At 34.8% G+C, this 14,607-nt stretch overlaps 1 protein-coding gene across 1 annotated transcript in view; it reads left to right on the top strand.

The window, feature by feature from the left end:
- LOC131860134 (uncharacterized) overlaps positions 1-11,440 on the top strand; it is a 107,056-nt gene extending 95,616 nt beyond the window's left edge. Inside the window, exon 5 of the mRNA XM_059214507.1 lies at positions 11,354-11,440. Coding sequence (XP_059070490.1) covers positions 11,354-11,440 — 87 coding nt within the window. The remainder of the gene's footprint in view (positions 1-11,353) is intronic.
- Positions 11,441-14,607: the final 3,167 nt, after the last annotated feature.

Below are 14,607 nucleotides of genomic sequence, written 5' to 3'. Positions count from 1 at the left end.
CTAGGTTTTATGTGGAGGTGGAAACACCAAAACAGGGGTCTGACTTAGGCAAGCTCCAAAACACAACCCCCAACATTTTCCTTCTTGCTTGTGTGTAGGATCTTGATCATGGGAAGAAGATTGTTTAATGAGAGGCTTCAATTGTGGACCTTTTGTGAGATTCATATATTCCATCCTATTAAGTTATTCTTTCATTTTGTACTTCACACTATTATTTTATTTTATCATTTTCCTATGAGAATTTAGTATTTTAATTGTATTTGTCATTTTGGTATGGTTTCGGTGCTCTGTCTGTACAGGACAAAAGCACGTCGCATTGGTGTCCCAACTTTGCATGCTCATCTTGGGGATAGAGACTCAACATAGCCATCTGGACGTCCTCTTTGTAATTTAATAGCTTAGTTTGACTATTTTCATCCCCTAGATCACCTTAGTGCTAGTTTGAGTGAGGTATCAGATGGTGGATTTGTTCTTAGGGATTCATCATCCTTGAGGTAGAAAATTCCCTCCATTACATTTTGGTAAACCCAACATGAAGCAACTTTCCTTTTGTATTGTGCATTTGTCATTTAGATCATTGCATTAATTTAGCTAAAATCAAACTTAAATTTAAAAAATAAATCCTATTTTGCATCCTTGTTCTAACATTTGCATAACCCTCTTCATTTTTTTGAGTATCAAACTTTACCATGAGACAAGATCCTTCGTGTCCCTATAGTTTGGTCTCAACATTGCAAGACTTTTCTATGAGGTTCACGACCCAGATTGTCATAAGAGTTGTAGTCAGGAGGACATCTAGACGGAGTTTCCCTCCTAATCGTTACGGTCCTCTTTTATCTAATGCGATGATTAGAAACCCTTTGCCTGACTCTATCGAGCCTTTCCCTTTTTATACTCTCTACATACCTTTCATGGGAGGCTCGTCAACTGCTAGTTCATAGAACAACTTCCCGATGAACTCTCCACTACCTTCTCCTCCTACTGTTTATCACGATTTTGTTATCACTATTGATTGGATTTAGTCTTTAGAGGAGAACCTGAGAGATTTTTAAGGGTTCCTCAATCAAAAGAATGTCCTCCCTCAAGCTGGGAATGTAGTTAATACCTTGAGAGACATGTTCATCTCAGAAAAGAAAGGTTTAGAGATGATGAGGGCATTATCTATGATCATTAAAAACCATGTACCCTTGGTAGATCCACCCCCACAGGATATCTAGTTTGACACTTGTGGTTCACAGTTAGGTGTTGACATACCCAATTTGATAGTGCACATGGTCGACCCTGGGCCTACCATTCTTAGCATCAATGCATCAACCACTCCCTTGGGGTATATAGGTATGTTTAGTAGCTTTACCTCTACCTCTACCTCTTCTACATCTCAATTCTCTATGATCAACACTAGTACTACCTTTGCTGGTGGTGGTGGTTTCCTTGGAGATGTCGGTGGAGGTGGTGGCGCATCTGGCCCACATTTGCCTCCTCCATCCACTAATCCAGTCTTGAACACCATCTTACAAAACATGGGCCAGTTGTAGTTATAGTTAACCAACTTGGCCTCTGCCTCTAGTTAGTCATCCATGCTAGCATATTACAAGAAGAGTCTCCTCGACATCACCATCGTGAACAATGTCCTTCCTTCCAATGTTGAGTCATTGAAGTTCAATAAGTTAAATGGTGATGGGGAGCCTAATATGCACATTGATTCCTTCATGACCACGTGTAGTGACTATCATAATTTGGACTTCATTCTATTTAAGCTATTCTTGCGGTCTCTTAAGGGAACTGCATTAGAATGGTATAGCTCTTTATCAGATCACTATATTTGTACCTTTGATCAGCTCATGGATTTGTTTCTTAAACAATTTTGGGCTAACATTGGCAGCAGGGTCACCATCGATGACCTTGTTCATTGTAAATAAAAACCTAATGAAAATATTATCAATTTTATCTTGAGATAACAATTTATCTCTAATAGGATCCCCTTTTCCCTACCAGATAGTGATTTGAAGATGGTGTTTATCGGCATTGAAACTTTTCTAACATGTGTTCCATGCTTACGGACTACTAGCACACCATGTCACAGTTTGGAGATTGTACTTTGAACCCTTGTGGTGGGTCCTTTGTAGGCATGCCCACATAAGGGTCTAAGAAGAATAAAGTCATAGCCAATGTTGTGATTGTTCCTCTGACAGCTATTGCACAAGGATCGCAAAAAAATAGTCTTCCCGAAATTGAATCTCTTATTTGAGAATAATACAATGATTGTTGAATCACAATATAATCACCCTTCCTAATATTAGATCATTGTTTGATAGCATACCTTATCCGCATTGGTACAATGGATCCAAATTCTGCCATTACCATCATGTGCCTATCCATGACACTGAGTGATGTTATCATCTTTGACACATTGTCCAGAACCACATCAATAGTGGTGCAATCAAAGTTGATGCACAGAAAAATAGGTCAAACAAATTTGTTGATCAAGCTAACAAGGATTTGTAAATCTATACCAACCCCTTTCCCTCGCATTCAGAAAATTTCATCTCTGCATTAGATCCTTCTTTGGATGATGGTCCATTTATGAACATGGTCACCATCACTCCTATTTTCTCACCTCCTAGTTAGAAGAGAAAGGTGTCTTACGTGTCCTTTCCATTCACCCCTCTGGATGCTCTGTATTAGGGAGAGATTGCTCCTTTATACATCCCTACCAAACTGAATGGCCAAACTGTCATGGGTGTGATGGTTGAATCGTTATGCAGGGTCGATTTCATTATGAAGGACTCTATTTGTGAATGGTTGGCATAGGCTTACATAGGATGAGTGTTGAGCGACCCTAAGGACACACGATGGCTTCTCCATCCCTCATTTGGGTAATATCACCTTGATGGTCCTTGTGGGACCCAAGCCTATATCTTCCACATTTATGATCATTCCTGAGTCGGACCTCTTCAGAGCTAAGCTAGGTATTCCCTAATTAATTTCTATGGAGGTCATCCCATCAGTGATTCATAAATACCTTAAGTTTCCCCATGAGGGTTTGGTACATGTTGTTGGCATTTGCATGAAGATTGCATTAATGATATGTTATGTTGTCATTGATGTCAATTGAACCGTAATGGTATTTATGATATTGTTGATATTGGCTTGTAACCGGTAGGAAGAGCTTTATGGAAGATGTTGTAAACCGGTATGTTAAGTTTGTGAGTTGAACCGATAAATCGGTGTATAAGGTTAAACCCTTTCTATGCAATGTAACAAGTAAACCCTACCAGTTGTTTTTTTGTTAAACCCTAACCAATCAAGTTTGTTGGTTTAAGATCTAATGATGAGCTATAATGATGGAAAAACATGTGATCATTGAATGAGGATAAATTCATATTGTTTTGGCATGTTTGTTTGTTTATTTGATTGTCTAGGGAATGAGCAAAGTGGATTGCATCTAATGCATAGTGCCTGATGAGTTACAAAGTCCGATGAAGTGGTGATCATGGAATGGTTGGAATTTTCTTGAAGAATGTGAAGAGATTGTTATGATTTCTAGCGCTCAAGATTGAACCAACTTGTTTGTAATCTCTATGAGAGAATTAGGTTTTTGTTGTATTACCGACCTAATTGATTTGTATTTAAGGTCGATGAAGTTGTTTGTAAAATTGTTGGCAAAGTTTTGGCTAAAACCAATTAAGTGTGTGGTTGCCTAACCAAAGAATAGATCTGTAGTTTGTATAGAAGCAGATTAAAGCTTAAACGGATCTGATCAAGCAAATGTAGTGCTATTGAGACAGATCAAGATAACCTATTGTTTTCTAACAATTACAATAGAATTGAAATCCCCTAACTGGGTAAGCTCTAACAAGCTTGGTTACTTCTTAAATCCTCTAACAATGTGGTCCATTAGCTTGGATTCTCAAACCCTCTATCGAGGTTACTCCTAATAGGGTATTTTTCTTTTTCATCATGGCATTTTGTAAATCCCTTAACTGGGTGACTACTAACAGAATCAGTTTTTAACGGGACTTATTGTAAACGCTTTAACAGGCTTGGCTCCTAATAGGGTGAACTTCAGAAGAGTTCAGATAGCTATCCTTGTGAGTCTCATCTCATTGTGGTTTTTACCTATTTGGGTTTTCCACGTATAAACATTTGTATCAAGTGGTGAATGTTTTTGTGGTTATGATCTTATTTGTTGATTTGATTGACTAATTAACTATTCTGATAAGGCATGATAACTAGAAGCATTATGAGATTAAATATGTTGAGATGTGATTAAGTATTTTGATGTTTACAAGATTGAAGTTATTTACTATTAAGTTGTTATAACAGTTAACCGGTTAATGTTGAGTATTGATCTTGATAAATGAAAGTTTACTTTGTGAGTTTGAATTTGAGATTGGGAAGTTTGTATCAGTTTTTCATTATACTGATTCACTCCCCCCCTCTCAATATTCTACCAGATACTTATTCTTTCATCATACCATCAATTGATATCAGCGCATCTCAGGTCCTCTTTAACCTAAAATCTTAGCAGCTTGAGGAAAAGATCTTGTAGATCATGATGAAGAAAGAAGATCTGAAGTTCAACAAAGATAATTATAGGATATGGAGCGAAAAAATGAAGATTTACATTAAGGGTTTGGGAAGTCAGTTTTGGGATCATGTAGAAACTAAGTATATTGCACCTACTAGAACTCTGACTAATGATCAGGAGAAAGAACAACAATAAAATCATCAAGCATTAGAGGCTATTATCAGTTCCCTGTCTGATGTTGAATATGTAGATGTTCGTAGTCTTGAAACTGCGTATGAAGTATGGAAAAAACTTGAAGAGATTTATAGCAGTTATGAACATGTTAATATTGCTAAAGAGGAGAGTCTAAGAGGAAAGTTTGATGACATGAGAATATATGAAGCTGAGAATATCCAGTAGTATGGTCAAAGGATAAAAGAGATAGTTGGTGAAATAAAGAGTGCAGGAGGGAAAGTGGAAGATGCCATAGTGATCAGTAAGGTACTGAGAACCCTGCTACCGATCTATGCTATCCGAGTTGTAGCTATTCAGGAGCTAAAGTCTATTGACAAAACTAAGGTAACTCTTGACTCTATCATTGGTAAACTTACTGCTTTTGAATTAAACGGTTATGATGGTAGTGTACAAAAAACAAAATCTGCATTCAGAGCTTCTATCTCTAACCCATCTGTGAGAAAAAGTAGAGATACTTGTCATGGTTATGAATCTAGATCCAACAGAGATGTTGATGATGAAGACAACTTAGTGGAACTTGAAGCATTGTTGGCAAAATGACTACCTAGAGGCATTGGGAAATATAGAGGTAAACTACCTTTAAAGTGTTTTGCATGCAACGAGATTGGTCATATAGCAGCTAACTGTCCTAATAGTGAAAATGAATACAAGAGAGAAGTATAAGGGCAAAGGCAAGAGAGATTGTCTTATTGCTATTGACAGTGGTAATACTAATGAAGAATTTGATGATGATGCTAGTGAAGATATTGTGTTTGTAGCTATTAAGGAAGAGATATCAGATCAAAAGGCACTAGTGTCTGGGATGGATAACTTTGATGATTGGATCATTGATAGTGGTTGTTCACATCACATAACCAGTGATCAGAGCAAATTTCTTTCCTTGAAGGAATTTGATGGAAGTGTTGTCAAATTTGGCAATAACTCACCCTATATGGTTAAAGGTAAGGGATATATTTCTCTTAATGGGAAGAGTAGTGTTGACAATGCCTATTGGGTTGAAGGCCTAAAGCACAATCTTCTGAGTGTGGCACAACTTAATGACAAAGGGTACCCACTGGAGTTTAGAAATGGTATATGCAAAATCTTTGACAACAAAGGTGAATTGATTGCAACCAGGAAACAAACCAGAGGTAATCTATTTCATCTTAATCCTAAAGTTAGCAACTATTTGATTTCAAAGATAGATGATATCTAGCTTTGGCATAGGAGATTTTGTCATATAAACTTTGATAACATTGTTAAAGTGAGCAAGTCCAAGACAGGAAGAGGTCTGCCTCAACTAGACAAACCAGTTAATGCTCTTTGTAAAGAATGTCAGTTAGGAAAGATGACTTCTTCAACTTTCAAGGACAAGTCCTTCTCAGCAGAGCACTTGTTAGATTTGGTGCATACAGATCTATGTGGACAAATAAGAACAAGAAGCATTCAAGGTGATAGATATTTCATGATCTTCACTGATGATTGTTCAAGGATGATGTGGGTCACATTCTTGAAGGATAAGAATGAAGCTTTTGGTAAATTCAAGGCATTCAGGGCCTTATCTAAGAAAGAGAGTGGCAAAAAGGTGGTGAATTTACTTCTGAGGAATTCACTAAGTATTGTGATGAAAATGGTATCAAGCGGCAACTTTCTGCACCAAGGACACCACAACAGAATAGTATAGCAAAGAGGAACAACCGATCAGTGGTTGAAGCTACTAGGACAATGTTGATACAAGGAAATGTAGCGAAAATTTTTTGGAAAGAAGTTGTAAGTACATCTGTCTACACAATGAATTGAACTCTGATGAAAAGAGGTAAGGACAAGACCCCTTATGAATATTGGTATGGGAGATCACCTGATGTTAGTTATTTTAAGATATTTGGTAGCAAGTGTTTTATTAAAAGAGGTGATTACATAAGCAAGTTTGAAGCTAAGAGTGATGAAGGCATATTTCTTGGCTATTCCACCAAGAGTAAGGCCTACAAATGCTTCAACAACTAGACATAGAGAATTGTTGAGAGTGATGATGTTCATGTAGATGAATGTCCTGAAGTCTCAGAAGGAACTAATTCAAAGAAAAAGGATGAAAATCCTTCCATTTTTCTTTTGGAACCTGAAACTATTAAATCAGAAACTGGTAAAGCAAATCTCGATGTACTTGTTCAACCAGAACAAATAAATTCAGAAGAAGATGATAATGAAGAAGCTGAATCTAAAGAGAATTATCATGTTATTCCTACGTATGTAAGACTGAACCACAGTCTTGAGCAAATTATTGGGGATAAGGATGCTGGAGTAATAACTAGAAGAAGAATAGGAGAGAACTCTTGCATGATCTCCACCATTGAACCTAGAAGTGCTAAGGAGGCATTTGTTGATGATCATTGGGTTAAAGCTATGGAGGAGGAATTGGATCAAATTGAGTAGAACAACACTTGGACCCTGGTACCCCAACTAGTAAACAAGAATATTATAGGTACTAGATGGGTATTTAGAAACAAGTTAAATGAAGATGGTGTGTAGTTCGCAACAAGGCGAGATTAGTCTACAAGGGTTATGCTCAAGAAGAAGGAGAATATTATGGAGAAACTTTGCACCAGTAGCAAGACTGGAAGGTGTCATAACTTTACTTGCATTTACAGACCATAAGAAGTTCAAGGTATACCATATGGATGTTAATTCTACATTTTTTAATGGGATATTGGAAGAAGAGGTATACATAGAGCAACCTGATGGTTAGACATTGACTGATGAGAAAGAAATGGTATGCAAATTGCATAAAGCTTTGTATGGATTAAAGCAGGCACCCAGAGCATGGTATGAATGACTTCATACACATGTGATGAAGATAGGCTTTGCAAGAATTAGTGATGATAGTAATATTTATCTCAAGTCTGAAGGAGATGAAATATTGGTTAGTGAAGTATTTGTTGATGATATTATTTTTGGAGGTAATGATGTCATGAGCAATAGTTTTGTAGATGAAATGAAAAATGAGTTTGAATGTCTTTAGTAGGGGAAATAAAATATTTCATAGGCTTAAAGATACATCAGATGAAGAATAGTATTTTCATTACTCAATCTAAGTATGCAAAAGAGGTTTTGAAGACTTTTGGCATGAATGATTGTAAACCAGTTGGAACACCAATGGTTACAGGTTGTAAGTTGTCCAAGGAGGATGCATCTAAGTTTGTTGATGAAAAGCAATAAAGGTCAATGATTACCAAATTACACTATGTTGTTCACATCAAGCTGGATATTGCCCATGCAGTTGGTATAGTTGCAAGATTTCAGAAGAATCCAAAGGAAGCACACCTGATAGCAACAAAGAGAATTTTTAGGTATCTAAAAGGTACAGTTGACTATGGATTATGGTATCCATATGGAGGAAACTTTTATTTGAAGGCATACACAAATGTTGATTGGGCAGGAAATATTGATGACCAGAAAAGTACTACCGGTGGAACATTCTTTCTAGGAGGAAGGCTAGTTTCATGGAGTAGTAAGAAGCAAATTTGTACTTCACAATCTACTGCTAAAGCTGAGTATGTTGTAGCTTATATGAATTGCACACAATCTATTTGGATGAGGCACATCTTGGAAGGTTTTAAGATGAAGATCTCAGAACCTATAAACATTTTATGTGATAATACAACTACCATTAATATTTCTAAGAATCTTGTTTTGTACGCTCACACCAAGCACATTGAATTGAAGTATCACTTTTTGAGGGAAAAAATTCTATGTAAAGATGTTATCTTAGAGCATGTTTCTACCCAAGAACAACTTGCACATATCTTTACCAAACGTCTGCCTAAGACCACTTTTGAGTATCTTAGAAGTCAATTGGGGATTGTCCCTCTTCATGAAGTTAGTTGAGCATGATGCTAGTTGCATCAATCCTTGAATCACTTTAAAATTTTGCATGGATTGATGAAGAAGTGGATGTATTCCATAGGGGGAGCATCAAGTTGTAGTATGTTGTTGATGCACAGTGAAAATTTGACATTACATGTTTTACTTTCAATTTGGCATTGTTGTCAAAGGGGGAAAAAAATTACGTGATTGAGGAGAAGAATTATGTGACTAGCAAAGGGAAACTGGTGACAGGCTGAAGACAGACAAAGCATGGTGAATACTTGGTAATGTAAACTAGGATTCCTATTCATCAATCATAGCAGCAATCAGAGGCATTGATATTTGTATTGCCATCAATGCCAAAGGGGGAGATTGTTGGCAATTGCATGAAGATTGCATTAATGATATGTTATGTTGTCATTGATGTCAATTGAACCAGTAATGGTATTTATGATATTGCTCATATTGTTGTTATTATTGATATTGGCTTGTAACCGGTAGGAAGAGCTTTATGGAAGATGTTGTAAACTAGTATGTTAAGTTTGTGATTTCAACTGGTAAACCAGTGTATAAGGTTAAACCCTTTCTATGCAATGTGTTGGTGTAAATAATTATTCATGTTGGATATTATTACACCTTACTTAAGTTTACTTAGGATAATGTGTTTCATAGTAGTTTGGGTATGAGACACTTGGGTGTTTGTGCCACATTGGGATAGTGTGTGTAGGAGAAATTCCACATTTTATGGTGTTGATATTGTTACTACTCTATCATATCCACTTATTGTGGAGTGATAATTCCACCTTCGCTAGGTGATCCACCTCATGTGGAATATTTTATTGTTTCTCCTACCTACCACACCTATTTCCTACCTACCCTTATTTCTTATTGAGCCACATGTTATGTTTGTGTGCTCACATATCCATATAGCCTTGCCTATATAAGCAAGCTCATATTCATTGTATGTAATGATTGATGATCCAGCTGATCACATTTTGCATCTTGATAGAATATAGTTTATTCCTATCACCTATATTTTGTCTCTAATTTGTGCTTTCCATTGCCTCTAGATCTTGGCAAAATCTCACATGGTATCAGATCCATTAGAGTGTCATTGGTTTGCCAATTGAGAGAAATTTGATGCTATTTGGGGTTGTGTATTTTGGAGCTTTCTATTGCAGGTTTGTCATGCCCAAATTTTTGGGCAAAAACACACACAACTAATTTTTTTCAATACACTTAATTATATGCAAAACCTGTTTAATTAGATGTGACAACTTAACAGGTTCTTCCAAGCGAAATCTTAAATTATAATAAAATATTTTTCTAATGTGAGTGATGAATAGAACAAAATTATCTAGAAGCCTTAGGTTTCTATAAAACTCCTATACGACAAAGTCAGGATATTCCTAACATATCAATTTACGATAACTCCTATAATCAAATGGAACAAAATGATTTTTAAAGGGACAATAACATATTCACATCGAATGTCCCTTTTATTACGGTTACAAATTATAATCCTTAATTAGATCGACTTCTACTAATAGGCATTAGTATAATTACTAGATTCAATAATAATTATTTATCTCCTAACAAGTTTCCTTCATCCATGATAATACATCCTCCCTTTATAACTTGATTAAATCTGGCATCTATAAAATAATTATTAAAATGATTTTAACGTAATAATTCTAATTAATCGAACAATTGAAAATTGAAGTGTCAAACATTAAAATGTTAATTGCTTTATTTAGTATAAGATTCCATCCAGGCTAAATGAGTTCACAAGATCAAGGTCTTGGACTTATTTTCGAAAATATATAATTCCACCACGATATCCTCTTCCAAAGAAATTATTATAATCTCACCATTTAATAAATAAATAAACTCATTTACGCAATAATCTCTAAGTTAACAGACAAAGTTAATATTAATCCCCAATAACCATTAATTGTTTTTTTGGGGGGACTAATAAATTAATCCTAGCACTTTGTTTATTAACATTAAATAACAACCTAATAACATTAAATGTTGCTAATACGAGACGGACTATCAAGTTTTGTCTTGACTATGTTTGAGTTAACTCTGACCACTAACTCTAGTAAGCGAAAATAAATTAAATAAAATGCAGAATTCTAAAAGAATAATATTATTATCTCAGCAATGTTAATCAATAACTTAATTTAAACAAAACTCTCTAAAATAATTGACGAAGATAATATTAATCTCCAATAATCATTAATTGCTTTTAAGAACTAATTAAATTAGTCCTAGCACATAGATTTATTAATGCCTAAATTTTATTTTAACAATAATTAAAATGGAGTTAACTAATTCAACAAAAGGGTCAATTAATCCTAAAAGATTAAACTCCATAATAATATAAATTTCAAAACCACATTTTTAAATATACCCATATGTTTATTTTAAAACATATATAAAATATAAAATAAATAAATCCACAATTTGTCCCATACATATATAAATATATATATGTATATTTATCAATATACATGTGATTATATTTATATATATACATATATATCTATTAAACACCTATATATTTATATGTGAGGATATTCCTTTTTTTTTTTAAACATACACTATTATCAATATACCCATGAACCCTAATTTTATTATTATAAAAATGCCCTATATTTTTTTTTAAACCTCAATACTTGCCCTAACCCCAAATTTTGGGTTAGGGCTTTTATAATTTTTTTTCTTCTTTTATTTGAGTTGCAGGGCCGAACGAAGAAGAATGGCGGCCATGGAGGAGTGGACATGGGGGGTGGGGGTCTCCCCACAAGGACGCAGCCCGCAGCTCGGTAGCATCGCCATTGTGGGATGCCGCCCACAGGGGGGGCCAAAGCCTCCCCACTGTAGGTTGCGGCCACCGCTGGGGGTCGCCGCCCACAGTGCGAAGGGGGCCGCCTAGCGGGGACTCGCAAGGCTGAGGCTCCCCTTTTGTCATGCATTTTTTTTATTTATTTAATTAAAATATATTATATATATATATACATATATAAACACATTTTTAAAAAAATATATAAATGTAGTATATATATATATATATATATATATATATATATATATATATATATATTAGATGCTTTTGAAAACCAAACTAACTTTACTACGCAAAATTATAGATATTATATTTTTTTTTTTGAAACTTTTAAAACAGATTGATTAAAATATTCTAATTTAAATCAACGTATATTTTTTTTTCTTTATTTTAAATTCCATGTTTGCTAAAATCTGAGATAAACTATATAACCTTAGATTTATTTCCTGCAATTAATTAATTGACAGAATTCAATAAATTTATACAGCAACTATATAAATATGTTTTTATTTAAATTAGATAGACTATTTAACTTTAGATTTTACTTTCTGCAAATAAGTAAATGACAGATTTAAATAAACTTATATTAATCTAGAATCATTTAAATTTAACTTTAGAGATATGCATGTAAATTCTTTAAACCATGATATGTATTTGAGAATAAATGATTGGGACTAAATGCTTAATTTTTTCTTTTACTAACATCCAAGCTTTCTTATTTCATTCATTTCCAATAATCCAAATGCTTAAGGGGGTAAAATAAACTTTTAGATTTCTAAAGTAAGATGCATACAACCATTAATATTTTAAGAACATTTCATAGCTAAAGCCCAACAGAATATTTCATTTATGCAATACTAATTTAACAGAAATAATGCATATATTTAAGGCATTTTTAAAGTATAATATAGTCAACATTACAAGAGGGTGAGATACCCAAACTAGTCCCTCATTTCTATTAAATGAGGATTTTAAATAAAATAGGCACATTTCCTTTCAAAATATATACAACATATAGTTTCCTTTACATTGCTGCAACTAAAAGAATATATAAAATATTCCATTTCCAAATCTTTTTCTGCAAACAAATAAATCCTTCAACTTCTACTTGTCCTTTTCTTTTCTTCCAAAAAACCTACAAATAAATCATAGGCTATGACCATGGAGTGCTCACCTCCCAGCCTAGGCTTACTAGAAGCCACCCTCGAGCTTAGAAAACCAAGCCCTAGATAGGTTATAGACATGTAAACACAACAAGCAAGAGAAAACATATAGCAAACACTTTCCCAACCAAGGCTACACTTCATCACAAAATGTGATGATTTTACACGGGTGGTAGTGGACCAAATACCCTGAGGAGACTGCAAGAATGGTAGAACACAATGCCACCTCATGGCAAACAAAGTTATTTCATAAGATCATTAACCCCTCATTCCTTATGCCCCCCAAGGCATCTATGCCACACTTTCTCCCCTTATGACCCCCAAATGCACAAACTAAGCCATTTAGCAAGTGTCACAAATACACCCCATGAGCTCACTCTCATAAAGAGAGTCTCTCACTTGAGGGATGTCAAAATTCTACCACTCGCAAGACCATCCTACTCTCCCAAGAGTAGAAGGCCTTGGTTACCCCCAATACACAGAAAATTCATACAAGAAAATAAAAGATAGAACAAAAAATAATTCACAAAGGAAAATACAAGAAACCAACCTCTACATACAAGCAATCTTTTCAACATAAACATGCAACGTAAAAACAAAGAGGTGAACCAACCTTCAATCTGCCCAAAGGTATGCTAGAACTAGTTTGAGGATGAGCAGCCCAAATCCACAAATCTTCCTTCCACACTTAGCCAAAATTTTGAATCCAAAAACCAAACTTTTCAAAATGCATAGTCTCCAAAAATGGAGAGTGGGTGATTACCCACAAAATCTCTCATTCTTGCCTGAGAAGCCCTCAGTGAGAGTTCTCACAGGTTTCTAAAACTGAAAGAGGAAAAAGTAAGAAAAAGATCAAAAAGGATCTCTCATCAAAAGGGAAGGTTATCTAACCTAGATGGCACCTTCTAATTTTGAATTTTCGCACATCTTAGAAAACCCACTTTTTGGGATGACTCAATAGTCACAAAGGAGTAGACACATGCCTAAAAACACTCCTAACTCATAGGTATACCTTATGGGCTTTAGGAAACACCTTTAAACTACCCCTAGGAGTCCATTTGACCCCTTATAAACCCATCTGAAGTTAAATTTCGGGTCCAACCTATGTTGACCACTCCAAAGACTCTCTACCCAAGGAAAATTTAGAACCACATTCAAATGTTTTGAAAAAGCTATAGTTGAACAACTCCCTTCAAGAGACAAGTCAAAATTCAAGACATAAATCAACACGTGTCAAGTGACACAATAAAATACATTACAAAATTACACATAGAAATTGTCTCTTGTTGGATTTAAATAAATCAATAAATATCATTTAACACACATGCAACATTTACTTTCACAAATAAAATACGATACATACGGGGTGTTGTCTCTCTAAATAGACAACTCGTGGCTTTACGAACGTACATAGGTCTAGGTTTGGTTCTCCATAATGTTTCCATGGTCACATGGATAATTTTCCTGTGCATCTCAATTACACATTAGTAGTTCCAAATAACCTCATATAATATTAAACACCTGAATAAGAATACACATCAAACACTCTGCATACAATTTACCTTTAAACAAATTGATATATCTTATATCCAACTAGATCCACATAAGCAATTATCATAATCCTCATAATTTTGATCCATACATAAGACATGCATCCTATTTCTATCATCATAGTAAAGTCTTGCAAATCCAATAATGACATACATCATCTCAAGATATCCTATTCTAGAATCATATAAAGTTATGTATCTATTACACATCAAAATGTACACCTCAAGGTGAAATGATTTCGTAACCTTTTTCAATTTCTTTTCTTACCAATCTATCCATCTAACATAGCCCATCCTATTGAATTATAGCATTTATTAGTAAGGTCAACCATGGTCAACCGAGTTAACTGAAGCTTGATCAGGGAGGGGCTCTACAAGGTTATTATTGAAGCTTGATTGATCAAATTTGAGGTTGCCATTGGATTGAGAAGGTCCAAG

This window comes from Cryptomeria japonica, chromosome 11 (assembly GCF_030272615.1).
Source record: "Cryptomeria japonica chromosome 11, Sugi_1.0, whole genome shotgun sequence".
NCBI lineage: Eukaryota > Viridiplantae > Streptophyta > Pinopsida > Cupressales > Cupressaceae > Cryptomeria > Cryptomeria japonica.
This window is presented reverse-complemented; position numbering and strand designations above follow the sequence as displayed.